The sequence below is a fragment of the Phyllostomus discolor genome, chromosome 1, assembly GCF_004126475.2.
Source record: "Phyllostomus discolor isolate MPI-MPIP mPhyDis1 chromosome 1, mPhyDis1.pri.v3, whole genome shotgun sequence".
NCBI classification, from domain to species: domain Eukaryota; kingdom Metazoa; phylum Chordata; class Mammalia; order Chiroptera; family Phyllostomidae; genus Phyllostomus; species Phyllostomus discolor.
In genome coordinates, this window is record NC_040903.2 from 105963527 (window position 1) to 105979024 (window position 15498).

At 45.3% G+C, this 15498-nt stretch overlaps 1 protein-coding gene across 1 annotated transcript in view; it reads left to right on the forward strand.

The window, feature by feature from the left end:
* Positions 1 to 782: 782 nt before the first annotated feature.
* Positions 783 to 15498, forward strand: part of SCD5 (stearoyl-CoA desaturase 5) — a 164056-nt gene continuing 149340 nt past the window's right edge. The window contains exon 1 of the mRNA XM_028506535.2: positions 783 to 1404. Within this exon, the coding sequence (XP_028362336.1) occupies positions 1170 to 1404 (235 nt within the window). The 5' untranslated portion in view covers positions 783 to 1169. The remainder of the gene's footprint in view (positions 1405 to 15498) is intronic.

Below are 15498 nucleotides of genomic sequence, written 5' to 3' on the forward strand. Positions count from 1 at the left end.
CACCTGCTCGGGACATGTACAGGGCACCCCCTGCATTTTTGTGCAATTGAGGTTGGCTCTGGGCAGCTCTAAATTACCTGCGTTAGAAGAGGAATGAGCAGACACAATTTTTTCACAGGTTGATTTTTCTTGTTCTGTGTGATTTTTTTTCTAAAGCCCAATTCTCAATGGTGCTGACTTGAAGGTACTGTTTCATCAACGAGGGCTAAGGAGACAGACAGTCCACAAACGCGATGGTCAGCCAAAAATTTGCCGTAAATAGAGCTGCGGCAGCTTTTGGCTATCCCCCGATTAGTTTCTGTATCCTCTAATAGGCACTAACCGAGCAACTGTCTGGCCGCAGCAGCCTAATTAAGAGCTGAGCGGCTGCCTTCCATCCCTCCACAGGCCCAAAAGCCACACCAACCGGCAGACCCGGGACTTCTGAGTCCCACCTCGGATCTGGCCTTAACTTGTGTTGGGACTCCGAGCACATTTTTTCAGTTCTTCCACACGGGTGGCCTGTAGTTGCAAAAGTTGAAAGGGAGAGAGAAAGGGGGGAGGGAGAGAAAGGGATGGGGGGAGAGGTGGGGGGGGGAGGAAGCTTTTCAAGTAGAAAGGTATATTTTGGAACTGGAGAAACACAGCAGAAGTGCTATGAGCCGCTTAACAGGCTCCCGGTCCCAGAGCCAAGCCCACCCAACCCCAAACCCTGGCTGCCCATCGCCAGCCCAGCGGCCCGCCCTGGCCCTAGAGGGCCAGCGCAGCGGGGACCCAGGGGGAACCTTTCTCTTTAAGAGCCCCACGAGCGATCGTGATTGGCTCTTGCAGGTCTTTCTTCCCGGCTCCCTCGGAGCGCTGCCTCCCCCACTGAGTTCCCCGCTCGCCGGCCTCCTCCAGCTCCTCCGCGCCGCTCCGGCCCTCGAGCTCGCTCCCTCCGCCTCACAGCTGAAATCCGCCCCCCGCTGCAGCGTGTGTAGTACGCCAGCAACAGATGCCGGGCTCCTAGGTTTGCATCCTTAGGCCACGCTGAAAGCCTGAAGAGAGAAGGAACCGGAGAAGGGCCGGGAAGGCGGGGACAAAAGGTGTGGAGGTCCCCCCTAAAAGGCAGGTGCTCCCGCCCTTACCAGAGAGATCCGCGCGGGCAGATCTCTGCCTGCTGCCGCCGCCCGCGCCCCCGTCTCACAGCCATGCCAGGCCGGGCCGCCGACCCCGGGAGGGTCCCCCTCTGCAACGCTGCGGAGGAAAGCGGTGCCGGGGTTCAGGGCTCGGCGGTCGGCGGCGGCAGCCAGGAGAGGCCGGGCGCACGTGGGCAGCGGCAGAACATCGTGTGGAGGAACGTCGTCCTGATGAGCCTGCTCCATTTGGCCGCTGTGTACTCCCTGGTGCTCATCCCCAAAGCCAAGCCGCTTACACTGCTCTGGGGTAAGTCGCGCGCCGTGGCGAGGCCGAGCGTGGAGTAGCGGGTCGGCTGAAGGCGGTGCGGAGCCCCCCTCGCTCTCCACTGGCCTTCCGCCAGGCGCCCATGTCCCCGTGGCTTGCAGTTGCCCTCCCTTTGGGGCGGGCAAGTATTTCTACCCAGGTATTTTCAACTTCTGCCTCCCCCGCTGTCTGCCTGAGTAGGCGCACTTGTCCGCTCCCGGATGGAGAGCGGGAGGGACCCAGAGTCCTGCGGCGCCGCGGGTGTTCGCAGAGGTGAGCGAGGGAAGAGGCTGGTCACCGACCCAACCGGGCTTTGAGCGAGGGAAGACGGGCGGGTCGATTGTGTTGCCCTTGTGGGCCCCAGGGGCTCTCCTATCTGTCGCCTTTAAGCTTCTCAGTGTCCTCGATGGGCCACGGACTTCGGGGCCAAGTTGAGGACAAGAAAGGAAAAAAGGTGGGTGGAGAAACCTGGCCCAGAACAGTCTTGATTTCGCGCTCGAAATGAAAGAAGCCAGTTACCTTCCTAACCTCTGTAAGATCCGTATTACCTGCCCTGCTCCTTGGTCTTCATGCCCAGTTGCACTTCTGTGGCCCTAGAAGTTTCCTGGCGAGCACAACGAGCTCACGTTGAGAGTGCGCTGCTTCCAGCACTAAGCCCCGATTGTGGTCATGCAGAGCCCTCTCCAAGCCCTATACCCCTCTGGCTAGTGCTGGTATGTCACCACACCGGTGGCTCTCCCCCCACCCTCCTTTTTAGCACCCCCATCTCTGCCAGCAGGAGAGGGAACCCAGAAGTCGACAACCCCTCGAACTCTTCCCACCCCACCCTCCCAGTCTCCAGGGGCTCATTGCCTGCCCTAAGTGACTCCAGTCGCTGACCTCTAAACCACCTGGAAGAACCCCTAGCCCTAGTAACTGGTTTTGGCCTTGGCCAACAGAGCGGCAGTAACCCAGACAAAAGGCGCTGGCATTGATAGTCCCCTGGGCTGAGACTTGGACGAGCTGTACTCCAAGAAGCTCTTTCAGCTGGGTTTCTGAGATAACCAAGGAACCGGGACAGGAGAAATACAACCTACTTTTATTTCCAGAGGGGAAGAGGAAGAGAAAATAAGAAGACCTCTTTTTGCAAAGCTCCTGGACATAGTGCCAGCTTCAAATGCCTAGGTTGATAATGGGGCCACTTGGGTTCCAAGCCTTTCCCTGAAATCCTGCAGTCCCTGCTCTGGAAACAAACCCATGCAGACTCTGGGTACCTTTTGTAGGGGGTGTGGCTGAGGGGGTTGCGCCTGGGTGGGGGGGATGCAGAGTTGAAAAATAGTGAGAGGAGCAGGGGTCTTTGGGAATCATGAAGCCTTTCAGCCCTTCCCCATTTAATGCACCTCCTCAGTTCTGTGTCCTTTTCACCCTGGTCTTTGTTTTGTGTTGTTTTAATTTTAGTCTGCCTTCCTTCTTCTCTCCAAATGACTAAATTGTAAGATGTCCAGACATTAATTCATGAACACACTTCTACCCCGCCAGCCAAAGCCTTTATTGCCCCAGAACCTCCACAGAGCTCCTCCTGCCCCATCCAGGGGCAGTACTGTTGTACTTCAGAGTCCACCTACCTCTGGGATATTGGGTCTTAGCCTAATATAATAGCTGCAGTGTCAGAGAGAGCTCAGGGAGAAGTGAGCACTTAAAATAGTATGTTGCATGTCTGGGGCTCCACTTTTTACAGCCACTGAACCCCACTGACTCTTGACACTCCAGAAGCCACAAGGACGAGGCCTCCCCTTAAGGTTTTCTAAGTCACTTCTGCCCAATTCAGGTTGTTCTCTGAGGCGAAGGCAGAATCTTTGTTCTGAAGGACCTTGGCCAGAGGACACCTCCCTTGGCTCCACACTCCCCAGAGAAGTCAACTCGGAAGGAATCTGGTTTCCGTTTTGTGGTGATGTTGCCAAACCCCAGCCTTGCTCCTCTGTGCATAGTCTCTGCTTTAGCTACTTTTTGTCAGCTCCATTCTCTTAATCTTAATTCTTTCCCGAGCCCTGGCTGGTGTGGCTCAGTGGATGGAGCACCAGCCTGTAGATGGAAAGGTTGCCAGTTCGGCTCCCAGTCAGGGCACATGCCTGGGTTGTGGACAGGTTGTGGACAGGTCCCTGGTTAGGAGCATGCAAGAGGCAACTGATTGATGTTTCTCTCTTTCTCTCTAAAAGTAAATAAATCTTTAGAAAAAAATATAAAGTGTCCCTAAAAAGAGCAGGCAATGGTGGGTGTTGTAGTTTCAAGTTTCACAATTGTGACTTAGAAACATTCCAAACAAATGAATATTATCTGATGGATACCTTGTGAGAGAAGATTGGTTGTGCTGTGGCTAGGTTATTTAAGGCAACTGGAAGACTAGGGACACTGTCATCTCAGGGTTATTTCCAGTGAAAGCTCTGATGCTTTGACCCACAAATTTCCCCTCACTAGATTCCCCCTTCACACCCCCTCCCTTGCTGGCTGTATCAATGCCCCCACCCCAGGTGCAGTTGCCCTGGAAACAAGAGGCGTCTATGCAGTATGCCTATCAGAGGATGTGGTAGGTGTGAAGTGTATGGAGAGTAATTTGCATAGTGGTAAAATGTCATCCATGAAAGATCTATCAAGTTGTCCAGTCCATACTCTTCCACTGACTAGCCCCCACCTTTTCACAACTGTCCTTGGGGCCAGAACAAGTTTTCTTTATCCCTGCAGCATACCAAGTGGTGCCCACAGATCCTGAGGGATGGGTTTATGAGTTTCAAGGACAGAATGCAAACTTCAACTGGAATAAAATCTTCACCTGAAGCCTTGAGCTCATGAAAATGCCTGCTTTGAGGGTTTGGCCCAAGGGGCAGCTAGCCCGTGCCCTCAATCTCAAGATGAATAGAACAGGGGAGTAAGGAGCAGCTGTGGTAGAATTCCTGGGACTGCTTTCCAGGGAGCTTCACCTTTGTCTCCAGGTGTTCTGATTGTTGGTTTCCAGAAATGGCAGAGACTTTTCTGTTTTTCTAGAAATGTCACCCTGAGTCCTATTCAGGGGTAAAGGCAATGTCTCATGGTGACATCATGGGTTTTTCCCCTCAAAGGACAACTTCAGTGACTGTACCAGGCAAACAAAGCAGTGATTTGCTCCCTTCCTCTATCCTGCCCAGGGCAAACATGGACATTGTTAAGCTAATACAGGATTCTCTGGCTCTGGTATCCTGGTTGCTGATGCATCTGGGCCACCCTGAGTGGGATTCAGCCTTTGGGGAGGGAGGTGAGAATTGGCAGGGATTAACAAAGCAGTCTGGGGGTAGAGAGGGTCAAGAGAGGCAGGGGTTTGGAAAGTACTGGTCCTTCAGTCAAATTGTGGTCAATTCTGAGAGTTGCCCAAAGATGAGCTGTCTTCTGTTGGGCATCGGATAACCTGCATCCACCACTTGGGATGGTCCTGATGTCTAATGTCTGTTGGGTTGTGCTACTTCTTCCATCAATGATGGAAGGTTGTTGAGGAGCCACGGTGATGTGTGGCCAGAGACTTCTGTTTTGCCTCCAGGTTTTTTAGGGCGAGCAAGACTCAAGAGAGAGACAGATCTAAATGTGAATCCCTGCTCTCCTGTTTACTTACTTACTAGCTGTATGGCCTTAGACATAAACATTTCTATGCTCTGCTTTCATACCTGTAAAATGGGGTGCATACTAACACTACTTGCTCATGAAGTTGTGGGAATTAAATTAGATAATATGTGTAAATCACTTAGCACAGTGTCTGGCCCTCAGTTGCTGTCTAGTAATTGTCAGCTGCTGTTATTATTATTGGTCCTAATACTGGCTGTTTTTCTTTCTTTCCTATTTTTTTTTTGCTTTTTAAAAGGTATTTTATTCATGTATTTTTAGAGAGCAGGGGAGGGAGGGAGAAGGAGAGGGAGCAAAACATCAATTGGTTGCCTCTCACACACCCCCAACCCAGGACCTGTCCTGCAACCCAGGCATGTTCCCTGATCCAGAATCAAAACTGTGACCTTTCAGTGTGTGGGACGCCCAACCCACTGAGCCACATCAATCAGGGCTGGCTGTTTTTCTTTATTGGAAGGAGAAAAGGTCTTCCTGCAGCACAATGCATTCTACAAAGCCAGCACAGTATTTGGCTTCATTGCCTCTCTTGCATGGGTAAGTAAATATTGCTTTGGCTTTGGAAACAAGGGTTCTTTCTCAAAGTCCCCAAAGAGAAATGAACACAATCCCTCCCTCCCCCATTCCCTTTTCTTTCATTCTATTTCCCTCCAAAAGGCTACTATTTAGTAGATAAATGTTTTGTTCATCTAACAGCTCACCTGGTCTTTAGTGTTTTTCTTAAGGTGTCCCTTAAGTAGGCAATGAAAGCAGTAGAAACAGGGCCAAATCATTTCTGTAACTCTTCTAGGGTCTGTTTTGAATTTTTTACCCCTTCCTGTCTCCTTGAGTCATCTTTAAAAAAAAAATCTTTAATGCTCAATTAAACTACTACAAAACTGAAAAATATAAATGAATTTTCATTTTAAACCCTGTAATTGCCAGCCCATTTATTGTACAACTTTTGCATTTTTAATAATTGAGCAAGCAGTAAAAACCTTACCTTACCCAGGGCTGGAGTCCAGTAAAACTTACAGAATGAGTAAGCTTTTGCTGGCTATATAGTCCTAACATGTGTAAATATAGGTTGAGGTTAACATAATTAGCTCATTTTTTTTATAACTAGTCAAGGTCACTGCAGATTGCACCATGATCATGAAAGGAGAAATAGTGCAGCTGAGGAGAAACCCGGCTAGAATCCCAGCATTGCCACTTAATTGAACTTCATACATGTTCCTTACCAGTTTGTTGTCCTCAATATCCTCATCTAGGAAATGGGGACAATAACACTGAGCTGAAAGTTGTTTTAAGAATTGAAGCATAAAATAAAGGGCCTGGCAGAGAGTAGACACTCAATGCTTTCTGCTCTTACTACCTCCCATGATGGAGGCCCACATTATGAAACCTGCCCTGGCTTTGTTGGCTGTCTGAGATTGTAGCACTCATGGCTCAGATGGAAGGCACAGCCTTTAAGCCCCAATATTTGATCATGACTTCACTATAAGGCTTTAGTTCTCACCTTATCTAGATTTGTGTGTTGTATAAAATTATAGCCATTGACAGATTTACAGCAGAATGACACAGTCATGGTGGTTTCTTTAAGAATTTACAAAAGACAACATTGTCTTTGGGTGGTATTATTCTCATTGAGCATTTATTTTGACATTCTGTAGTCTCTGGCCTGCAGTGCGTGCGACCCTCTGCTGGGACACGTCATGTTTCTATGGAACTGCCACAACTCTGGGATTAAGAGTATGGGCTTTAGAGTCAGAGGGTCTGAGTTCCAAACCCAGATCCCCAAAGTCAGCCTTTGGCAGAAAACTCCCCCTCCCTAACCTCACTGTCCCCAATTGTATTGTGAGGAGAATAACAGTACAGCCAGTGGCTGGAGGGAAATGAGATAATACAGCAAAGAAGGTGGTCAGGAATCTGGCACAGATGCTTGTTAGCCTTGGAGCCTCAGTCATGCATGCCCTCAGTTCTTCCCATCCTGCCTTTCTGCCCTTTATCTCATCCCTTGTAGGCTGAGATTTGTTTCAGACTGTTCCCTGGTTGTCAGAAGGCCCTGGTAAAGGGTAAAGGTGATGTGTCTGTGGTTTTGTTTCTCTTGGCCATGGATTATGAGGGAGGACGGCTGGTACAACAACAGGTACCAGCCCTCCTCCCTCATAAGTGCCTGTCAGTTGTTCAGTATGTGTGTGAATGGCCATGAGCAGGACCCTCACAACTGTGAGGATACGAGCAGTCACATTCATCAGCCACTAATTCATTCATTTCTGTCATTCCAATGATGTCAAAAGTTGACTGCACATGAGAATCACTTGGGAGGCCTTTAAATTTTCAGAAGCCTGGGCCCTCACCTAGACATACTGAATTGGAATCTGTAGGACTGATGTCCTGGCTTAAAAAAAAAAGCCATTCAGGTATTTCTAATACACAGCTAGATAAGAATCATGATATAATTTTCTTGTTCAATAACATTTATTACACACCGATTACCTGCTGGGCACTGGCACCATTCCTGACTTATGGTACTTAGGGGCCAGTTGGAAGTGCACAGGTGGTAACAGCCAAGGCAGCATTAGTTACAAACTGCCAGCTCAGGTAGTTGGGGAGGCTCCCCAGAGGAGGAGGCAGCTGACTAAGCCTGGCAGGCAGCCCTTAGCTGGCTGGCCCAGGGGTTTGGGAGAGATGGCATTGTATCCACAGGGAACAGTGTGAGCAGAGCTCCTGAGAGGAGGGAGAGAGAGCGGGTGGTTCAAGGACTGATGCTTTAGCAAGGCTGGAGGTATCCAGGGCCAGGAAGATTCAGCGGGACCAGGAGGACGGGGAAGAGATCAGGCTTATGGAGGTACTGCCCTTCAGCCTCTGCCTGGCTCCTCCTCTCAGCCCATCCCACAGGCCAGTGATTTCTACCCGGATAGAATGGCCTGGAGCCCATTTGCTAGACCAGACACTAGTTGGGGTGAGTGTGGAGTTTTTCAGGAGAGGCCCTGGGGGAAATACACTGGAGCTGGGCCCCTCAGGCTGGCTATGGCTGAGGGGAGGCTAGGAATAATGTCTTAGTTGGGCATTTGATGTTACAGACTCAGGTACTGCCCCAGGACTAAAATAATAAAATGCTCCAAAAGGTATAATAGTACCCAAATACTAGACCCAGAGTGCCCTCCTCCTCCTCCTTTCTTCCTCTATTCTCCACTCTCCTCTATTTCTAAAAGGCGGGTGTGTGTGTGTTTGGGGGCATGTTCTCACCTCATTTTCTCCCTTGAACCTGAGTTTTAAACAGCTGGTTCTCACTAGCTCACATTTCAGGGATGATCACTTCTGCTTTCCATTTCCACAGTTGCTGGGGTCACTGCAGGGTCTGGTGGTTAATATGAATGGTTGGAGGCCTCTATGACCTGCCCCCCGAGACTGATTCTCAGACCAGCAACATCAGCATCACCTGGAAGCTTGTTAGAAATAAAGACCCTCAGACCCTGTCCCAGACCTACTGAATCAATACCTGAGTTTAATAAGATCTCCAGGTGATTTACCTGTTTGCTCAAGTTAGATGCACATTACCCAGCCTGCTGTCAGCCTCAGGCTGACAATTCAGAGAAGCTGGACATGAGTGGGATTTATTAACTCTTCCTTTTTTCTTTTAATGTCTGCCTCCCCTTTGCCTCCCTCTGCCTCCCCTCCTACCCCTCTGCCTCCTTGTAGCTTATTTAGAACATATCGGGATCTGCTTCTCTTGCCAAAAAAAAAAAAAAAAAAAAGGCTACGGCTAAAATCTTTTAGCTGGAGCAGCAATGTTTAATTCATGGGCTAGAAATTAATTTTGTTCTCATAAATACAACTGGGGGAAAATAACAGGGAGGCTCTGTGCATGGCCCTTGAGAATTCAGCTTGTTTACTTAGTAGATGAACTGGTAAAGGTGAGGAGGGCTGGCCAAGGGCCACCTTCCAAGAATTGTGAAGCAAATTTTATCAGTTAGGATGTTTTTGGCTGCAAGTAGCATAAAACTTGACTTCAAATGGCTTAAATGATAGGGAAATTTTCTGTCTGTCATTGAAATACTGAGTTTGGCCACTTCTAGGATGACTCAATAATGTCATCAAAAAGCAGGTTTCATTTCTGCCATGATGGCCGTGTTGAATTTAATTTTCCTCATGGTTGCTGGATGGCTGCTAGAGTTCCAGGCAGCATGGAGTTACAACAATGTCATACAGAAGAAGAGAGAGGGTCCCGCTTATGATGTGTCTTCGCGTGGTCCTCTTTGGGCCCAACTTATTTGGGACTCTCTGTGCTTCCTAGACTTATATGTCTATTTCTTTCAGCAAATTAAGGAAGTTTTCTCTCATTATTTTTTCAAATAAGTTTTCAAATTTTTGCTCTTCCTCTTCTCCTGGCATTCCTATGATTTGGATATTGGTACATTTGGAGATGTACCAGAGGCTTCTTATTCTATGGGTTTTTAAAATTCTTTTTTCTTCTTCCTGTTCTGATTGACTGCTTTTTTCTTCCTTATGTTCCCAGTTGTTCATCTAATACTTAATTTCAACCCTCCCACTGTTGGTTCCCTGTAGGTTTTTCTTTATTTCACTTAATGTAACCTTCATTTCTGCCTGGGTCTTTTTATGTTGTTGCTGTACTCAGTGAGTTTTTTGAGCATCACGATAACCAGTGTTTTGAACTCCGCATCTGATAGGTTGCTCATCTCCATTTTGTTTAATTCTTTTTCTGATGTTTTCTTTTGTTCTTTCAGTTTAGCCCTATTTCTTTGTCTCCTCATTTTGGTAGCCTCCTTGTGTTTGTTTTTGTGTATTAGGTAGAGTTGCTTTGACTCCCTGTCTTAGTAGTGCTGCCTATTGTAGAACAGCGGATCTATAAATTGTATGGAGCAGAGCCTTAGGTGATCACTAGGGTGGGACAAATGGTTTCACTGCTATGTAGCTCTGTGTAAAGGGAGGGCTTGAAGAGGGGACAGTGATGCCATTTGGCTTCTGGAGGTTTGCCCAGGAGGAAGCTGTCCCCAGCACTCGCCCTGTTTCTAGCCTATATGCAACTTGTGCCCTTCCAGCTCTTCCCCTGGTTCTGAATCCCAGATGGTTTGGGTCTGTGTAAATCCTCAGTTTTTGCAGTCCCTTTAAAAGGAGTCGCCTGATAATCTGACAGTTTCTGCTGCCTCCCCAACCCCCACTGGTTTTTATAGGCAGAAGTTACTTGGATTTATTTTCTTGGCACTGAAACCCTGGGCTGCTGAGTGGTCTGGTTTGGAACTGGGATTCCTCAATCCCAAGATATCCCTCTCAATTTTTATACACCACACGTGAATGTAGAACTGCCAATTCCACCACCTCATTCCTCTGCCTCTCCTGCCACTACCACAGCTCCACTCCTCTGCCCCTCTCCACCTCTCTCCTTGTCTCTGCCCTTCCTACCCATCAGGTGAATGTGGCTATTTTATTTTATTTTATTTTATTTTTTAAAGATTTTATTTATTTCTTTTTAGAGAGAAGGAAAGGGAAGGAGAAAGAGAGGGAAACTTCAATGTGTAGTTGCTTCTCGCATGCCCCCTACTGGGGACATGGCCTGCAACCCAGGCATGTGCCCTGACTTGGAATTGAACTGGCCTACCATTTCCTTTGCAGGCTGGCACTCAGTCCACTGAGCCACACCAGCAGATGAATGTGGCTTCTTTAAATCCTGGGGTGTCAGACTTCCATACAGCTTGATTTTATGATGGTTCTGGGTGATATTTGTTTTATAGTTTAGAGGTAATTTTTTTCTGTGTAGTTGTATGAAGAGGCAAAGCATGTTTACCTACACCTCCAACTTGACTGGAAGTCTCCTAAAATGTGTTCCTTACCAAGATTTTGGTCCGTGTAAGAAATATCCAAACCTGTAAGAACTTTTATGAGTTTATTTGAGCAAAACTCACAACAATTGATGGGAAGCAAAATTTCAAGGGACTGAGTACATGTATGCTCCAGAAAATGGCAGTTTTACCACTTACTTTATACATCAGCATCAAAGGGGAAGATGTAATGGAGTTACATGAAATTTATTGTTTATAAATTAGGGAAGTGGGGGGAAGCAGGAGAGGGGAATCTCTAAGATTGGGTAAAAAGTAAAAGGAATCCAGGGGTGTCCAACCTTTTGGTGTTTCTGGGACACAATGAGAGAAGAATTGTCTTGGACCACACATTAAATACATTGTGACACATAATCACAAAAATTAATTCATAATGTTTGAGTAAATTTATGACTTTGTGTTGGGCTGCATTCACAGCCATCCTTGGACTGCATGGTTGGACACTCCTGATTATAGACACATACTTCTTTTACATACGTGGCTATAGAAGAGTTAAGAGTTAAAATTAACATGATAATAATAACAATGAAGGGAATTGTGGTCTCTGCTCTGATTCAGTGTTTGTGCCCTGAGGGGTCAGGAAAAATGGAAATTTCTGTGCTATTCCAAAGGATGTTATCTGGTATGTTATCTTATACAAAAAGACAACAGACAGGTTCAGTTTGACCTTTGTTAGGGAAAAATACCACCCCAGGACATGACGACCTATCTTGAACTGCTTTTAGTTAGAAAGTTTTAATTTCAGACCACCTTATGTGGTGTCTCAGTTTGTAAATCTACCATGCAGGCCTAACCTGAGTTTGTCAGATTTAGTAATGTACTCCTTTTTCATCCACATTTTCCATGGTGAGTTGTCTCAAACTGATAAATATTGGGTTAGCCAAAAAGTCCATTTAGGTTTTTTTCTATGAAATAAAAGACACGTGTTTCATTTTCATTAATAACTTTATTGATTTTGGATATTTTGAGTATGTTGGCTATCTCCCTGCTATTGACTTCCAGTAGGTAGAGGCCAGAGGTGCTGCTAAACATCTTCCAATGCATAAAACAGCCCCACAGCAAAAAATTGTTTGACCAAGATGTCAATAGTACCAAGAATTGTTTGACCAAAATGTTAATAGTACCAAGAAACTTCGAAAACCACTTTTGACATGTTCAGTCACAGCACCTTCTCCATACACTGCACAAATCTTTTTTTGCATTTTGGTTGTCTTTTTACCTTTCTTAAAATAATAAAGCACAATATGCCAGAAATGCTGCTTATTTTATTCCATCTTCAATATTAAAATGGTTACACAAAAATTCACCAATTTTGATAAGTTTTTTAAAAATGCACACTGATATGACAGCTGTCACAATACAATGTAATAAAATTATTTTGAATGACGTTAAAGACAACTAAGCACTGCTAGAGCCATCAGATGGAAAAAACTAAAAGAACTTTTTGGATAACCCAATAGTTTTCTTGGTCATTTTCTTCATCTTTCAGGTGACATACTACCTCAGTGATGAAGTCATGGCCAGATTTCTGTTCTCTTGCATCAAATTTTACTTTGGGGGCCTTCAAAAGTCTGCTTAACCTCGCCCAGCCCGTACTCTTTCTAGGTTGCACAAACAACCTAGAAAGAAGCATTTTACTTAGGAAGTTGCTAACTATGTTACAAGGGAAAGAAAGCAATAGCTTTTAGCTAGAGAGTATGGAAAACTGTATTTTAAAGTGTGGACATGGAGAAAATGGTGTAGAGCAGGATTGTAGGGCAGCCATTTGTGTAAAGCCTTCGAGTCAAATACTGCATGTAAAGTGCCTCCTTAAGGTAAGTACTTAGTGGATGTCCCTATGGTGGCTTTTGGGTGGCTTGGATTAGGAGCTGGTCATTACTCTCTCCATATTTGTAGGTAACATTGATATGGTAATCAAGGTCTTCCAGATTATGGAAGTTTTTTGAGAGTATCCTTGAAATTGGGAAAAAAAAAACAAATACCAGTGGACTTGGAAATTAAGCTAGATAAGAATAGAGTTTACAGCTCACGTTTACATTTATTTTTTTCCTATATCACTGCCTCTTATATGAATATAATCATACACTTACAATTTGACTGTGTTGGTTTCAGGTTGGTTCCCTGAAGAGACAATGGCTTATAAATGCAACCTGTGACCCAATGAGCAAGGTCATCTCTGATAGCATCCTCCTCATCAAAAAGCATTTATTAAGCAAGCAGTTAATTACCTATGGCCCTGAGCCAGGCACTGTGTAAGAAATCTCCCACCTTTTATAACTCACAGGAACAGCTGTGATGTGCCCCTGCATTGTAACCAACACAGTATTCTCTCGGCATGGGTAGATAATGGAAAATACTCTTCTTTAAAAGCCCCAGGCCTGAAATTAGAAATGAACTTCTAAAATTTAACTGTTTCATGGAGTAGTTTGTCAATTCACTCCTCTAAAAATATGTTTAATAGAAGGTTTTGCAGGTGGTTGCATTGAAGTTTGTCTCCATTCTCAGCCTATGACTCACTTCAGTGTCCCTGAAGGCACTTGTTTTGTTCTAGAGTCTCTGTAACCAAAGGGAAAATTTGTTAGCCAATGTGAATAATGCCCACATATCTTCCTTCTTCCATCTCCCCCTGCCTTTGCCACACCAAATGGGTTGTGCTTTGGCTCAGTAGCTCTTGAAAAGTGGGTGAGTCATTAACATTTTTGAGCTATACCCAAATTACTCCAGGGTCTTCACTTTGTCTGGAGCTCTGGGGAGAATTAAGTCACTCTCCTCAGAGTTTAGTATAGACTGCATATGAACTTGGCATATATCTCATGAGAGTTGGAATAAACCACAGTTATTAGAGCTAATATCCCCTCAAGCACAGAGCTGGTATTCAACCAGAATATACCACTGTGGCTCTATCAATTGTTAAAATAGTGAATAGTTAGTGCTTTTCAAGATATTCCTGGATTCCCAACAACCTAGAAGTTAAAGGGTTTATCAGGTGCAAAGATCAAATCTACATTGGTTCTGATTGGTTTTAATTGGTTGGTGTACCTGTGGGTTGTAAAATATTTTTAATATCCCTCTACATATGCATCTTTTGTCATCTGAGTCATATGATTTTTGGCTTCTCTTTCACAATTCTATTCTCATTGAATAAGAACTTAAAACAAATCAGTCTATCATTCTGGCTTACATTTATATCCCCAAAACCATGTAAGGAAAGGTATTAGAGTGTAATCTAAATTCTGAGGTTTTAGGTATCTCCCCTGTCCTAATAAAAACTCCTTTTTTGATAGAGGCAATGTATGTCTGAAAGGTGATTTTAATTTTCTGGTTTATAGTTGCCTTTATATAAGATTTCCCCCTGAAGGGATTGGTATTACTTTTTTAAAAAAGATGTTATTTATTTATTTATTTATTTATTTATTTATTTTTAGAGGGGAAGGGAAGGAAAAAGAGAGGGAGAGAAACATCAATTTGTGGTTGCCTGTCACGTGGGCCCTACTGGGGACCTGGCCCGCAACCCAGGCATGTGCCCTGACTGGGAATCGAACTGGCAACCTTTTGGTTTGCAGCCTGTGCTCAATCCACTGAGCTATACCAGCTAGGACGGGTATTACTTTTATCATCAGAAAAAAATAACATTATTAAAATAAGATTGTAAAGTTATTTCCTTTTGGTGTTAGGAACTGATAGGACAAGATGTGAAGTATGGCACTGCAAATTCAGGTGACCTCTTAGCTCAAACTTCCTGGCCCCTAATGTTGTAAATGAGTATCTAGGCTCTCCCATAGCGTAGGGTCAGTGCCACCCAAACCATACCTGAGACTTAGTATAGGGAATTGTTTCAGTGGTAGGAAATTTCAAACACATACAAAAGTAAAGAACATAGTCCGTACTCTCCTACACTCTCTAAATGCTGGGATTTTTTATTTTGTAACTTTTACTTTAGTATGTAATTTGAGAAACATAGGACAGTTGTAAGAATAGTATAGGGAACTCCCAGATATTCTATCCAGACTAAACAATTTCTTGCTTTACTGTATTCCCTATGTGTATATACATACATGTGTGTGTTATTTTTTTCTGAGCTCACTAGCAAATAAGTTGGAGATACTATGGCCTTTTATCTCTAAATATGTCAGTATTTAATTCCTAAGACTAAGAGTAAAACCACAGGAGACCCAAGATGGCAGAGGAATAAGTGGAAACTCCACTAACCTCCCAGGACCAATCTGGAGTTATAATTGAATTGTAGAGAAATCCTGAATAACCAACTGAACACTAGCCACAGATGACCCTTATATTCCAGACAGATAAAAGAAACCACTTCACCACAACATGACTGATATGGGCCATGGAGGAGCACAAGAGGGCTGGCTGGACTCCCACAGGTGACAGCTGAAGTTCTGGAGGGATATTTCAGCAGCTGGAGGGAGTTCCCCTGAGAAGTATAGGGTCTAAACCCCAAGATGGGATCCCCATCCTACAGCAGAAGAGCCGGGAAAGGAACCCAGATAATATCCACCTGTGTAAAGTAGCAGGGCTTCTATCTGCCAGAGAGAAATGGCTGGAGACTCAGAGAGTCTCTTAAAGGGCCAATGCACAAAATTTTGTTGCAGCCACTTAACCTGGGCTCCGGCAGAGG